The sequence below is a fragment of the Sminthopsis crassicaudata genome, chromosome 1 (genome assembly GCF_048593235.1).
Source record: "Sminthopsis crassicaudata isolate SCR6 chromosome 1, ASM4859323v1, whole genome shotgun sequence".
Lineage (NCBI taxonomy): Eukaryota > Metazoa > Chordata > Mammalia > Dasyuromorphia > Dasyuridae > Sminthopsis > Sminthopsis crassicaudata.
In genome coordinates, this window is record NC_133617.1 from 38913961 (window position 1) to 38930831 (window position 16871).

A 16871-nucleotide genomic window follows, 5' to 3' on the forward strand; every position below is an offset into this window, starting at 1 on the left:
AAATCAAAAGATAGCAATATTTTTTAAACACACATAAGTACAATGAGAGACATCTGGAATATCTTGAGATTTCCCTGGTTTATATTGCCAGCACCTTAAGGATATGTGTCCAATAGAGACAACCAAATTTCCCCATTCACAAGGATATATAGAGCGTATCCTGTATGAATGGGAAGGTGTCTGATATATTTAAATGGAAAAAGGCTTGTGAATTATAAATCCATAGATCAAAATACTGCTTATTTAGTCTAAATGTAAGTCTAGCAGCCTTCAAAAGAGTCCCAGCTTCCTTGCTTTTATGGTCGTAAAATTTCGATTGAATGTCAAGAGCAAAGAAGGGTCTCTGGATAAAAGCCAGTTGGCCTGTACTCAGCTATAACCACAGAACAGCAGGGACCCAGACTTGCTGCCTTTTCATCTGAGGTGAAGAGACTACATGCAAAATCCAGGAGAACAATTTCCATTGCCATAGGGCTTTGCAAAGCAGCTGATAAATTAATTCAGGCTAAGTTGTTAAAGACTGATAACTCCTAATGTAAACCTGCTCAGGGGGTTCTGCATTTTAGCAAGGGACCGCACCTGGCCACCAGGGAATCTCACTAATAATGGAATTGCAGGCTTTAACAAGTAAGAAAGGGAGGGTTTGTGGAAACCCCTGACAAAGCTTGGTTCCTACCACATAGGGACCTACTTAAGCAATGTGCTATAATGGAAAGACACACTCTTAACAGAATGGGGTTATTTTGGTCCTCTGAGAAAGAAGGGTAACTAACAAACCAATCTATGGAAAGAACACTACAATTGGAATCAGGAAATCTAATGCTGACATCCATCTTGCTATATCAACTTAGCCAAGTCACTTTCTCCCTCTGCGCCTCAGCTTTCCATTTGTAAAATGAGAAAGTAAAATTAAATTAAGGGTTTTTGACCTTTTTGGTACCCTGGACCCCAGAGCAATCTGATGAAGCTTAGAGACTTCTCCTCAGAACCATGTTTTTAAATGCAGAAAATAAAATACATATTAAGAAAACAAATGATATTGAAATAATTATCAAAATAGTCTTTGAAAAAACAAGTTCAATGACCCCAGATTTAGAACCATTGGACTGAATGACCCACATACAAATAATAAAATATGGGTTTCAACCTTTTTGTGTCCCATTTCATGAGAAAATGAGGTCCTTATGTCAATCAACCAATAAGTATTTAAGGTAGGATTTGAATGAAGGTCTCCTGACAACAGATCCAATTTTCTATCTATTATAATTTCATTTTTATTTATTATAATCTTATTTTGAAATGAGAATCATGATTTCATTAGCATAGGAAATTCCTGCAATCTGTAATTTTTTATAATTACTTTGGTAACTAAGATTTAAGTGATTTGCCCAGTTAATATTTGTCAGAGGCCAGAACTAAAGCCAGGCTTTCCTGGCTAAGGCTGGGCCTCCATCTTCTCCATCAAGTTCTAAGGATGTCTTTCCCCCATGCCACGCTCCATCTCAATCTTTTAAATTTTTTTTATTAAAAGTTTTTATTTACCAGATATATGCATAGGTAATTTTACAACATTAACAATTGCCAAACCTTTTGTTCTAATTTTTCCCCTCCCCCCCACAGATGGCAGGTTGACCAATACATGTTAAATATGTTAAAGTATAAATTAAATACAATATATGTATACATGACCAAACAGTTGTTTTTCTGCACAAAAAGAATCGGACTTTGAAATAGTGTACAATTAGCCTGTGAACGAAATCAAAAATGCAGGCAGACAAAAATAGGGGTGTTGGAATTCTATGTAGTGGTTCATAGTCATCTCCCAGAGTTCTTTTGCTGGGTGTAGCTGATTCAGTTCATTACTGCTCTATTGGAACTGGTTTTAACATGCTGTGACACTCTACCTCCTTCCCAACCCAGTCATCCCTGACTTATGCAGATCAGTATTTTAATAAATGCCTTCTGGTTGACTAACAGTCAGTAATTGATTTGGGTCATTATTAGAATGCAGAACCTCTTTCCGTCCCCCAGAAACATAAACAGGAATGTTCTGGAGAACAACAATGGGGGACTGCCTCCAGTCACCAGACAAGATCTGGCTGCGGGATAACAATGGAGATCATGTCCCAAGTCTGGATCAGCTGCAGCATATTCCTTTGAAACATACTTCCAGCATATGGAAGGCTCCGAGATAGAAACTATTTTTCAACCGCAGATGATGTTTTCCAGCTTCGGTGTGTACATGGTATTATTCATTTCCCTGAAGTCTGCAGTCCAGGGAGTTCACATAAACTCAGTTTATTCTCAGATTAAATTGCAACCGTTAAACTGATTTCTCAAAGGATATGGTTCATTTTAGCGACTTCACTCTCCATCCCAGCAGTTCTAAGACACCTAAAAACTGGTTTCCTCCCCTAAATTGGAGGTCCCTCTAGATTGCCTCCACCAGACAGTTATAGCATCCATGCCTTTGATATGAAAAATCCTCCACCATCCCTCCTCCCTCACTCCCTGCTGCAGCTGCTCCCACAAAGCCAATCATGGCTGTGGTTGCATCAGTTATGTCTGTAAGAGGGAGTGAGAGCTTTGGAAAAAAGTAGTTCTTTTTAATTTTTTTTTAATACAGTGGGTCAGAATGGTCATTGTGGCTTATAGAAAAAGCATCTTTCCCCAGAGAACATAATGGGAAAATATTGGTTTGAGCCTTCTTTTATTTCTTCTTCTGTTACATTCTTACGCTGATATCTGATTCTCTCTCAGTGTCAGGTTTGATGGCTCACCGGGGAGATATTTGTTTATGGCATGTGCCTGCATTCAGGGCCAGGATTACCTCAGTGTTAAAACAGGAGGAATCATTTAAGATTTGAAAGCTTTGATGTTGCCCCCTGGCAACCCTGAATAGAGCAGGAAACTCTTCCAGTGTGGAGCTTCTCCTTGGCCTTCCTCTGCCAGGGAGCGGCTCCAGTTGTGGGATCCAGATGTGAGATCTAAGAAAGCATGTGCAACCTGACCTTATCCCTATAATGATAGCTCACATTTGTATAATACTTAACATTTACAGAACACTAGGTAGCTTTATATTTCGAAAATCCTAACATCTCATTGATAATGGAGTTTTCTGCCATGTGATAAAGGTCATAGTTTGTGCACGCCTGTCCTCCCAGATTCTTATCCATGTCACTACCCCCCAAGGTCATGCTGAAGGCCCTCCTTGATCTCTTCTGATTTGACCTGGGTACCATAAGGGCACTGTAGCCAACTACCTATTTATTACCTCTCAAGCTTCCATATGTGACCAGCCAGCCCATCTTCCCCTCCTATCGTCAGTAATGCTTTTTTTTTTTTTTTTTTTGCTCCTTTCCTGTGATGTGCTTTTTGTAAAAAAGGGATGGGAAAAGGAAAAGAAAACTTCAGGAAAAGTGTTGTAAGAATTGCCTTCATTTTATAAATGAGGAAATTGAAGGAGAAAGAAATGAACTATCTTGCCCCAAATCATAATAGTTAATAACAACATTTATATAGCATTACCATGTGCCAAGCACTGTGCACTCTACTATTATTATCTCATTTGATACTCATAATGACACTGGAAGGTAATAATAATAATAATAATATAATAGATAATATTTTCATAGTACTTACTACATGTCAGGCACTATATAATAATAATATAATAGCTAATATTTTCATAGTACTTACTACATGTCAGGCACTGTATTAAGTGCTTTACAATTATTGATCTTAATAATAATCCTGGAAGGGAATAATAAGCAAATGAATGACATTTACAGGAAGACACCTGGGTAGCTCAGTAAATACTGGGCCTGTAGTCAGGAAGATCTGAGTTCAAATCAAATTCACATGCAATAGCTGAGTGACCCTGTGCAAGTCACTTAAAAAGTGTTTGGGGTTTTTGTTTTTGTTTTATTGTTTTTTTTTTTAATTTTTTAACAGTGTTTGTTTTAATCCACTGGGGAAAGAAATGGCAAATCACTCTTGCCAAGAAAACTCAATTGGTGCACCAGGCACCAAGCTAAGCATTCACAGTTACTGTTTCTCATACAATCCTGGAAGAAGAAAGGAGGAGGAGGAGAAGAAGAAAACTTATATTTACATAGTGCTTACTAGCTGTCAGACACTGTGCTAAGTACTTTACAATTATTTTTTTCATTTGATCCTCACAACCATCCTACAGTCAATGCTATTATTATCCCCATTTTTCATATGAGAGAATTGAGGCAAATGAAAGTTAACTATTTTCTCAAGTTCACACAACTAGTGTGCTCATAAATCTGAGGTGAGATTTGACTCACCTGACTCCCAGACTAGCATTCTCTCCTATGTCTTCCAGCTATCAATCACATAGAAGAGTCCAAATAAATTTTTCATTTGACAAGATTTATTTAGTGCTATTTATTTATCTAGATATGTACTAGATTCTAGAGAAACAAAGGCAGCCACGAAATAGAAAACAGAGGTGGAGGGAGGGTTAACAACTGTGAATGTGAATCCAGCTGCTTGGGTACCAAGTCCAATTCTGCCCCTGTACCAAGTGCTGAGATGCAACTCCATCCAGGATTTTTGCCTTCATTGTTCCTTTACCAAAATAACGTATCATCTGCATGATATCCACAACTAGGTAAATGAAGGCTCCATCACCAGGAGCTTCTGGTGATTAGTACAAAGATAAGACACTCTGCAGAGAGGTCTTAGACCAAAAAATATTCCCTCACTCTCTGCACCTTTGACAGATTTCAGAACCCAGCCTCATCAGTGCTGCCCAGAACTCCTAAACTAATCAATTACCAACATGAACTCTACATTAGACTGCTGCATATTTCATTCATCTTATTCATTATGCCGTTAGCAGTGCTCAGCAGACATATAATTTAATAGCAAGCTTTGGAATCGATCCAGTCTCCATCTTCTATGACATTTTGAACATTGAAAGGTTTTTATATTGTTTTAAGTCTTTTTTTTTATTCTAACCTTAGCAATCGACTTGAAATGAGCATTTCCATATGCATAGTGGAACAGAATAAAAGAATTATACATGAAGCTATGAATCTCTATTATGTGCAACTCAATTTTCTCTTTAACTATATATGAAATTCAACACATAATATGCAAAGTTTCATTGGCAGAATTCTGGATGTATCTCATCTGGAATATCTCATTCCTGTGTTTCCTTAAGTGTTGTCTTTGGAAGGGATCCAGTTTTCTTGAAAGACTTGGAACTTCAAAGCATAGGGTGAATTTTTTCTACTGATCTGTCTTATGAAAAAAAGAGGTACAAGTGAGTGGATTTCCAGGGAACTGAGCTCCTAGAGAATTATTTCATAGATTTGTGAGAGTTAAACAAATGGATATGAACAGAACCTAAAAAGGACGTGATTAGGAAAAGATGGGGAATGATTTGTGTTTTCTCTCTCTTTTAATCTCTGACTCTTTCTCTTTTTCTATATCTGTCTACGCCTTTCCTCTTTATTCTCTGTATGGGTCTATGTCCCTCTTTATCTCTGTTTTACTGTGTCTATGTCTCTGCCTCAATCTCTTTCTCTACATCTGTTTCTAACTTTCCTTGTCTCTCCGTCTGTCTCTCTGTTTACCTCTGACTATCCATCTCTGCCCCTGTTTGTCTCGGTCTCTCTGACATCATCTAGTCACAGCATTATTGACTAAGTTCCATAAGGAGAGGAGAGACTTAAAAATCATCCTCTTTGTCTTCAAGGATTTTCCACTTTTAATAGAGCTCCATCTTCCCCACCCTAACAGCCCCTCAAGGAGTCTTATAAGACAACATCTTCCTAGGAAATTCATGAAAGCATTGGCTTTCTGGTCATCACTGGTAACGTCTTCCTAATAATTAGAAATGCTTCAAAAGGAAGAGGATTACTTGTTTTTTTCCAGTGCTTAGAACAAATGCACAAGAGAGATATACATTCTTTATTATGACCTTATGAAGTAGATTGCACAAAGAAAGGACTTGAGTTTCAGACACTTGAAACTGGTAGTTTTATTGACTTTAAAATGAACAAGATGCATTAGTTTATTTATCCTTCAAATTGTTGAGAGGAAGATAATGTCTTGAATGAGTTTCTGGCTAAGAAAATTAGACTAATGTACATTAGGTTACTTTGGGAGTGGGGTCCCCCTCAGTAGAGTTCTTCAGGCAAAGTTTGATGGGGTTTTTTCAGAGATGCCATAGGGAAGGGATTTTTAGCATTTTCAAATGCTTCCAGAAAGTTTTAGAAACAAATTCACAAATGCCCAGGTAAGAAGTTTTAATATGGAAAGAATTCTAATTCTAATTGGACCAAATTTCTTCTGATAATTCCCAAAATTTGGAAGAGGAGGAGGAGGAGAAGGAAGAAGAAGAAGAAAAGGAAAAGAAGGAGGAAATGAAAGAAAAGGAAGAGGGGAGAAAAGAGGAGGAAAAAGAGGAGGAAGAGAATTAATAGACATAGTAGAAATAAAAGAACAAGAAATAGTAGTAGAAGTAGAAGAAGAAATAGTAATAGTACTAGAAGTAGAAGAAATGGAAGAAGTAGTAAAAGGAGGAGGACAAAGAAAAGGAAGAGAAGGAGAAGAAGAAGGAGAAGAAGGAGTCATGGTGACAATTAACAATGATGAAGATGATGATGATAACCACTTAAGCAATATCGAATAATGAATAGCCCAAAAAGACTAAATTCAAGTCCGTGCTCTGACACATTGTCTGTACAATTGGTGAATCACTTAATGTCTCAGTATTCTTGACCAATCTATAAAAATAGAAGTTGCAAAGAGGATGTATCTGTGTCAGTGAAGGAAGTTCCCTCCCCTGGGAATTCTCTGTAAGTCTAGTCCTTATCCCTTTAGGATAATACTAATAGCAATATCATGCCTTTGTATGGTACTTTAAGGCTTTCAAAGCACCTAACAGAGATTAATTCATTTGATCCTTTTAATAGCCTATGTGATAGGTACTATTATTATCCTCATTTTATAGATGAGTAAACCAAGGCTGAAAAGTAAAGTGACTTGATTGGAATCACAACCAGTGGAAATTGGAAATATTTAAAATGGCCCTTGGGATCCCTTCTAATTCTATGTATCTGTAATTCTGTGACCCTCTATTCTGAGACACTAGAACATGAGACAGAGATGTGTATTTTCCTTTCTAATTATCACCTGTCTTTAGTAACCTTTCTTATATTTCATATGAAGGGTATAGGCAAGACAGAATATTAGAGAGTCATGTTTCTTACATGTTACTGTCCACGCCGGGTAATATTCCCAGACATTTTCAAGACTTTAGCAAACTTCCTACCTTTCCCCCTACTCTGGAGGCCTGGGACATATGCTTTATTTATGTATCCATAGCCCCCACTCCACCTCATCCCACTAATTTGCAAACAGTTTTGTGTTCTTACAAAGTGAGGTTTTATCCTTTCCTGGGTTCCTGGGCTTGTGGTTTTAGTGACTTGGGACAAATGCATAAAATATACCAGTTCCGTTTACCCGCCATTAAGGGATTGCTCTAATCGATAGAAAGTGTTTGTTATCTAAATTGGCAAAAGGATTACTTGATTTCCTTCTCATTACTTATCATTTTGGGGATACCGGGAAACTGCTGCTACTGCTTAATTCATTGACAGCACTGTTTATTTTATCTCACCAAGATCATTCACACTAATCAGAGTAGGAGGCATTATCATTAACCAAAGGGTTTATTTCTGACCCTTTTCAGCTTGATTCTCTTTTTTTATTTCAGGTAAAGGTGACAATTATAAAGCTAGGATGCAATTCTCTATCAACAATTCCCTTTGGAGCTCACTTGGGCTAGGCCAATATTTTCTAGACTATAGATGAAGAAAATGTTTGTAAAGTGCCAAGCACATAGTAGACAATGTTTGTTCCTTCCTTACCCTTCCTCCAGGACTGGGGGATGGAATAGTGTTTCACAGGGCCTCAGAATGCATATTCATACCCAGCAGCATCATTTTGAAATGTATTTTGTCCCCAAAACAATATGGTATTTGATTTAGTAGAGTAAGTAAACCAATATACTTTTTTTTTTCTTTTTTCCCCTTTCCTTTCTTTTTCTTTTCTTTTCTGAAGACTAAGTCTTCCTTTCTCATCAAGACTGGAAGTGCACCAGTCACTCACGGGTCAGCCTCACCAATGCATTGAAACTTTGACATGTTCCAACTCCATTTCCAAACTGAGCTGTTCTTCTTATCCTTTATCCCTCTAGTTCAAAAGTCTTGCTGTGTCAGTATCAGACTTAGGAAGGACATCCTTTTGATATTAGCCAGACTTCAGCTCAGAACTTCTGAGCTCAAGAGATCCACCAACTTCAACCTCTGCAACAGCAAGGGTTATAGGTATGTTTTACTGCACTTAGCACCAATATGCCTCCTGTAGGGATAAGGGTTGGACTTGTGATTTTTTGGGTGAGGAAAAATTTCTCTCTATTAGAGCCAATAAAAATGTTCTCTGAACAACTATTGTCTTGACCGGATGAGTTACTTAGAACAGTTATCAAAGACATTCACCCAGGCAAAACTGCCCAGTGAATTGTGATTCACATCAGAAATATTCTGTGAAAGCTCCTGAGCAGAAAATTATTAAAATAACCACTTGTGCATATTAAAATAACCACATTTTTAAATCTTCATTTATAAGTCTAAGTTGTCCCCCATTGTCCTTTCACGCTTGGAGTCATTAAGGGATAAAAAGGGTCAGGTCTGAATGACAATAGCATGAACTGTATAATAGTTCATAAGAAAAAATGATTGTGAAATATTTAACAAATTAAAATATGATAAAACATAGATAATACTAATGTCTGATTTCTTAAGTCAATATGTGAGCTGGTTGATTTTTGAAATTGATACAAATGGTCTAGAGCACTGAGTGGGTAATATGCCCAAAGTCACATAGATGGAGGATTTAATTTTGAATGAATATTAAAGGGAGTAAGATTAATTCTCCCACCAAACCCCTTTCCCCATTTAAAAATAAGCTCTTTGAGACCCGGGTTATTCTATTTTTTGTTTTGTTTTGTTTTTGTTTATCTTCCTAATTCTTAAAGATCAACAGCAATTCAACAAAAATAAATTAAATTTCTATTATATGCCAGGCACAGTGCTAGGATTTTAGGGTGGTACTAAAAAGTATGAACAAGCACCAGCCCTGAATTCAGGAAGACCTGAGTTCAAAGCTAGTCTCAGACACTTAACACTCCCTATCTGTGACCCTAGGCAAGTCACTTAACCCCAATTGTCTCAGAAAAAAAAAATGAATGAATGAATATATCAATAGCATGAATAATACAATCTTGACCCTTAAGGAGCTGACATTTTATTGGTGGGAGGAGACATAGTATGTAAAAATAGGAAGGAAGGAAGGAAGGAAGGAAGGAAGGAAGGAAGGAAGGAAGGAAGGAAGGAAGGAAGGAAGGAAGGAAGGAAGGAAGGAAGGAAGGAAGGAAGGGAGGGAGGGAGGGAAGAAGTAAAGGAAAGAAGGAGGAAGGAAGTGAAGGAAGGAAAGAGAGAGGAAGAAAAGAAGGAATTTAAAGGAGAGAACATTAATACATTGGAGGTACATAGCACTGGTGGCATTGGAATTAATCATTTAAAGAATCCAGAAGAGGCAAAGAGAAAGAAAGAGGGCATCCCAACAATGGCAGACAGCATTTGGGATGGAACAGAGATGGAAGAAGTGTGATCCTCTTTGGAGAATAAGTAGACAGCTGACAAAATGATGATAAAATAGTGAATGAAATGCCAGGCTTAAAGGCGGTAAGGCTCATCTTCCTGAGTTCAAATCTAGCTTGAGACATTTACTAGTTGTGTTGAGCTGGGCATTTCATTTAATCCTGTTGGTCTCAGTTTCCTCATCTGTCAAATGAATTGGAGAAGGAAATAGCAAATCATTCAATCAATATCTCTGACAAGAAAATTCCAAATGAGGTCACAGGGAATTGAACACAATTGAACAACTGAACAAAATGTGAAAAATAACAAGACTCATTTCATAGAGTGGTTGTAAGGAGCAAAAGAGATGCCTTTAAACATTATATAAATGTTGGTTCTTAGGGGAGATTCTTGACCAGGTAATTTAAATTGACAGTTTGAATTGGGTGGTCTCTAAAGCCTTTTCATTTCTTAAGATTTGGAATTCCTGCTGTCTCACACCCAGTCTACCACTGGAAAGTTTCCACAGCATCTTGTAAATACTATTCATAGCTTCAGATTAAATAGCCTTACAGGACTAAGAGGTTTTAGTAAATTGTATATCCAGTGGTCAAAACCTCATCTTGACTGTTTGGGATAATATATTTGCTTTTGAGTGAGAGACAACCTTTTTTAAAAAAGCCAATTTTGGAAATTTATTTTATGAGTTACTGCAATAAATCCAAATTATTGATTTAACAAGTGGTAGTTCTTGGGCTCACTGCATAGTCATTTAATGGCTGAAATATGACTATTACTCAGGGCTATAAATGTGATGCTCTGAAGTTTGTGGGGAGGGCCACTGGCTACTGGGGGATAGGGCTTCCACGAAGATTTCCATTTGCTTTTGGATCTTTGGGGATCTCTGCCCAGAAGATGTCTAGATCTTCCTCTCATAGTCTCCTTCCTGATTAACAGCCTGTGATATGTAGCAGAATTTCTACATCTCTTGATATCAGACTGTAACCTTCTAGAATTGGGATTTATGTCCAAGCATAGACTCATTTCAGCTCAAAACAGGTAGCTCCATTGTCCCATATATCAAGCAGCAAAAAACTCCTGCACAGGCTTTCTGGCTCTTGTTTCCTACTAGACTTCGTAGAAAAATCTTCAGTTCGGCTTCTAAAGCCTTTCCCCAACTTAGCTCTTTCTTACTTTTTTAGTCTTCTCAGACTTAATTCTCCTCTGCACATTCTATGATTAAGCTACTCTGGAGGCAACTAGGTGACCCAGAGGATAGTGCTAGGTCTGCATTCAAGAACCTCTGAGTTCAAATCTAGCTCATACATGTGAACCTGGACATGTCAATCAATGATCTTAACCTCAGTTTCCTCATATGTAAAAAAAAAAAAAAAATAAAAATGGAAAAGAAAATGGCAAACCACTCCAGTGTCTTTGCCAATAGGATCATGAAAAACTGAAAAACCAGGTAAATCCCAGCTTAAACTGTGGGTCATGATCCTGTAAGGGCCCTTTAAATGGGCGGTGCCACAGTGCAACGGGAGATTGAGTGCCCCAGGAAGTATTCTCTGTGGATATTAATACTTCCCTGTGGGTAGGATCGTGGCCACATTGAGATAGCTTAGTAATGGGTGACTCTCTTGCTGATTGGCTGTGTGTGTGTGACCTCACAGGCCCTTTATAAACCCACTGCAGACAGCAGTCGCTCTCTTTAACTTGGCTCCCTAACCTGGGGTAGTGAAGCTAAGCCAAGCTGATGGATAGCCAGAGAGGTAAGGAGTTTGGTAGTGAATACGTGGGTCTTCAGACCAGGTGTTCACTAGGGAACCAACAAGTCAGGGCATCAAGGGCATGTGAGTAGCTATAATAAAGGCTTTTAAGATTACACATGGCTGTTCTTCAGTGCTACTGGTTATTAAACTATAGATTCAAGAAATTGTGGCCAGAGACCTTTGAAGTCCTTAGAAGAGGCAAGCCGGGTAGAGTTGACACTGCAAAGGTCAGTGGTCAAAGGTACTCTATTGGGCATAAGACAGACTAGTATTGTAACTGCCAGGAGGGCATGTTACGTGACCCCATATGGGGTCTGAATGTGAGTCACAAAATTATGATTTATCATCAATAAATGTTTGATTTATATACCTATATACCTGGAGTCACATAAAATTTCTCAGAAGAAAAATGGGTCATAAGTAGAAAAAATTTAAGAGGCCCTGAGCTAAACAATAAAAACAACAATCCCATTTACTGTTCTTTTGAAATAATGATGATGTATGCAAAAATGTTTGGGGCAGCCCTTTTTGTAGTGGCAAGAAACTGGAAATTGAGTGGATGCACATCAGTTGGAGAATAGCTGACTATTTCTTGGTTTATGAGTATTATGGAATATTATTGTTCTGTAAGATATGATCAGCAGGATGATTTCAGAGAGGCCTGAAGAGACTTACATGAACTGATGCTAAGTGAAGTGAACAGAACCAGGAGATCATTGTACACGGCAACATCAATATTATACAACTATCAATTCTGATGAATGTGACTCCTTCCAATAATGAGATGGTTGAGGCCAGTTCCAATGATCTTGTGATAAAGAGTGTCATCTACACCAGAGAGAGGACTGTGGAAACTGAGTGTGGATCACAGAATAGCATTTTCACTCTTTTTTATGTTGTTCGCTTTCAATTTTTTTCTTTCCCATTTTTTCCTTTTTGATTTGATTTTTCTTGTGCAGCCAGATAATTGTATAAATATGTTTATATATATATATATATACACATATATATGTATATATATACACATATATATGTATATATAGGATTTAACATATATAACATTTTGGATTGCTTGCCATTTAGGGAGAGGATAGGGAGAAGGAGTGAAAAATTTGGAGCACAAGGTTTTGCAAGGGTCAATGTTGAAAAAGTATCCATGCATATTTTTTGAAAATAAAAAGCTTTAATAAAAAAAGAAATGATGATAATAATGATGATAAGCTCCTGCCTCCCAGAACTCTTTAGAAAATCAAAAGTAAAACTGTTGGCACAGTTTCTAGCACATAGTAGGTTTTCTAAAAAATGCTTGTCTGCATCTTCCATAATTGTAATTGGAGGTCTACAAAATATTTTACAAATAATATCTCATTTCATCCTCATAACAACCCTGGGAGTTAGACACAATTATTATCCTAATTTTACACAGAAAGAAATGGAGGTTTAAAAAAAGTGAAATGACCTATTCAAGGTCACAGAGCTAATAAATATCTGAAGCTTTATTTGAACTTAGGACTTCTTGGTTCCAATTTGCATAGTCTATCCACTAAGACACTAAGCTGCCACTGTTTCTAGACTCCATGTCTTTGTTCTGGCTATCCCTCTTGCTTGGAATCTTCCACTTTTTCATGTTCATGTCATCACTTCTCAATATTTAGCCCCATTTCTACCTGGTGCAGGCCTTTCACAATGACCCCCAGCTGTTACCTCCTTCCCTTCTATTTCTTCTAGCTCCCTTTTGTATGAATCAAATTGTTTTCATATTCATCCCTCTCATTAGAATGTGAGTCTCTTGAGGGCAAGAACTGATTTTTGCCATTCTTTGTATCCTTGATAATTATTAGCATAGTGGCTGGCACATAGGTGGCTCTTGATAAGTGCCAATAAATAATTGATTGCCTACCTGAAAGTGCTACAAGGAATATATTCATTTATTCAAGCTGCATTCATTAGATCTCTACTATATACCAACCTCTGTTCTGGGTACTGGCACCACAAAGATAAAATTTAAACAAGTATTTCTCTCAAGGAACTTACATTATACTGGTAGAGACATAAAAACAAGATACACAGAAGTTGAACAGAAAATACATACAAAGTAAATTCCAAGTAATTTCAGTGAGAGGAAACTAGAAACTAGAGAGATCAAGATAGGTATACCATTAGAGATAGCCCTTAAGAACAACCAGGTTACTTTCAGGTAAGCATCAGAAGCCTTTGGCTACCACAGGCCTATATCTGGTACCAAAGTCCCATAATCCTCCTTATTTCTTCTGGTGAAAAGAGAGGGATATTGCTGAGGCTTCCATGGCCCTTTGATATACAGTACATAGAGTGTACAGTGTGTTGGATGTGGAGGTGAAATACCTGGACTCAAATTCTGTTTTTGCTACTTAAGGGCTGTGATAAAGGGGCATCAGTTCACTATTTTAAGCTCAAGTTTCCTCAGCTCTAAAATGTGAAAGTGGTACCCAGAGGTCTTTAGAGCCCTTTAAGTGATGGGTTTGGATAACTAGATGGTACCATAGTACATAGAGTATTGGGATTCATCTTCGTGAGTTCAAATCCAGCCTCAAACACTTCCTAACTGGGCAAGATTCTAATTATGTCACTTCCTTCTATTTGGCTCAGTTTCCTCATCTGTCAAATTTGTAGAGAAAGAAATGGCAAATTACACCAGCATCTTTGCCAAGAAAATCCCAAATAGCTTCTACAGAAGTCAGAGATGCCTATAAGTATTAAACAATGATAGATCTATTATTCTGTCATCCTTAGATTTAATTTTCCCCTCAACAGAAATGTAAAATCCATCAAGAAAAGGACCAGCCTTTGACCTTTCTTGTATCTTATGATTGTTATAACCATTCTAGTGAATTCAAAAGTTCTAGAATTTAAATATTGTGAATACTATTGCTACCAATGTAGGTTCACAATCCTTACCAGGTTATTTCATAATAGCTTTGGCCAAAAATATTGTTAAAATGTAATAAAATTCATTTTCTAATTATGAGCACTCCAACTGAACAAGGTTGTCCCTCTGTTGAGAGTTCATCTGGATTTAGTCTTTCTAGCTTAGTGGCTACTGGCTCAAGCTTGTCTTGCCATGGCAGTGCTCTGAAGAATCTATGGTCCCAAGGTAGACAATCAATCTGATTGCATTTTTTTCCACTTTAATTTCAGGAGCAGTAGTTTATTCAGTGAGGTTGTACAGATGAACTTTGAAATTGCCAGTTTCAGCAGTCTTTCGGGGACCCAGCCCATCACCTGGCAAGTAGAGTATCCCCGTAAGGGGACTACAGACATCGCCATCTCTGAAATTTTCATCAGCCAGAAGGACCTCGTGGGAATTGTTCCCTTGGCCATGGTAAGACCTTTATTCAAATGGACTTTATTTTCACCAGTTCTCCTTTTATTTGACCACTCTCTTTTCCCTATCCCTTTGCCTCAATGTAATTTGTGTTCCTTTTGGATACTTCCTGTCCAAATGATCACCCTGTCTCCAACCCAGAATTTGTTGTAATTTGTCAGTGGATGACATAGCTATTTGACTTCCTATTTGACCTTCTTCAAGTGTTCTTGTACAGCTGTCTGAGATCTGTTAGTTCATCCATATAGCATGGGAGCCAAGTCAAAAATTATGTCACTATATGCATCACCTAGTTTGGCCACTGGTTGTTACCCTTTCCTCACATTCTGTTGTGTACCTCTCATATCCTTACCATATAGTATTACATATTAAAGGACATAAATGTAAATGGAATTTAAAACTGTAAATGTTAATTCTAATTATTATTATAACTATATGTTGGCATTTTCACTACCTGCTAAACTATAAATTCCTTGTGATCAGAAATCATGTCAGCTCATGTCAGCTAAACCTAGGACTCCTTTTTTGTTTCTTTTCTCCCTTTTTATTTTCCCCCATTAAAGTAAAAACAATTTTTAAAATATTTATTTTAAAAATTTAATTCCAAATTCTATGTTTCTCTATCCCATTGAGAAGACAAGCAATTCAATATAGGTTGTACATGTTCACTCATGCAATACATAGTTCTATATAAGTCATGTTATAAAAGAAAACATAGACCAAAATAAAAAGCCAAGAAATATGAAGTTTATAAAATATGCTTCAATCTATATTTGGACACCATCAGTTTTGATTCTCTGGGAATGGATGTCATTTTTCAAGTTAAGTCCTTCAGAGTTATCTTGGATCATTATATCACTGGGAATAGCTAAGTCATTCATAGTTGATCATCTTACAATATTAACACATCTTAAAATATTAACACAATATTAACAATATTAACATCTTACAATATTAACATTAAGTGATTTCCTTAATGTATGCTTATTGTATTATATCATACTCAACCCCCACCAGTCACTATGTGTGAGTGGTCCTAGTAGCCATGGTGAGGACTGGGTAAAAGTATGGATGGTTCAATACAATTTCATTCCCACTCCAGTAATCTCTATTTTTGTCTTGTCCTAATGATAAGAAGTTTGTTAGGATGTTGTACCTTTTTGAATGAGAGAATAACAGAATTTTAGTTGAAAGAGATCTCAGCAGTCACTGAGTGCAATCCGTACTGGGGGGAAAAAGAATCCTCACTACAATGTTCTCAGAAATGATCATCTATTCTCATTATAAAAATGGATAACCTCCCAAGATAGCCTGTTTCACCTAGGGATAGTTTCACTCATTAGGAAGTTTGTTTATTTGTAATACTAAGCCTTAATTTACTTCAATTTGCTTCCCAATGGCTTCTACATTTTGGTTCTTGTTTAGATTGCAAGTTCTTCAAAAATATGGTCTGTCTTTTCTTCTTTTTATACCCCTGATGTCTGACATATAATAAGTACTTAATAAATGTTGATTGATTGATTGATTGATCTACCTTCTGGAGCCAAAAAAGCAAGCATACTTTCTCTCTAACAAGATGGCCACTAAAATATTCTAAGGAAAATAGTAAAAATCTCTCTTGAGTTTTTATTCTCCAAATATACCCAGTTTCTTTAACTGATCGTAAATATGCCAAGGATTCCAGGTCTTTTGTCAATCCTGGGTCTGTTCCTTCATTCTGAGGTCGAGAATGATCCAGATCAAAAGATTTGGGATCTGCTCTGACCAGGACAGAATTGATGTTCAGTTCAGTCATGCAGGTTGGCAAAAATGCAGGAATGGTTTGCTATTTCCTCCTCCAGCTCATTTTACAAGTGAAGAAACTGAGGCACATGGGTTAAGTGACTCGCCTAGGGTTACACAGCTAGTAAATGCCTGAGGTTGGATTTGAATTCAGGTTTTCCTGACTACTGGCTCATCGCTTTGTCCATGCACCGCCTAACTTCCAGTATATAGAGGATTAACTTGCTTCTTATTCCTGGAAATTGAACCTTTCTGAGTGAAGCCCAAGAT

The 16871-nt window shown here is 37.2% G+C and overlaps 1 protein-coding gene across 1 annotated transcript in view; it reads left to right on the forward strand.

Moving 5' to 3' along the window:
- TMEM132C (transmembrane protein 132C) overlaps positions 1 to 16871 on the forward strand; it is a 525373-nt gene that overhangs the window by 372862 nt on the left and 135640 nt on the right. Inside the window, exon 4 of the mRNA XM_074299414.1 lies at positions 14633 to 14816. Within this exon, the coding sequence (XP_074155515.1) occupies positions 14633 to 14816 (184 nt within the window). The remainder of the gene's footprint in view (positions 1 to 14632; positions 14817 to 16871) is intronic.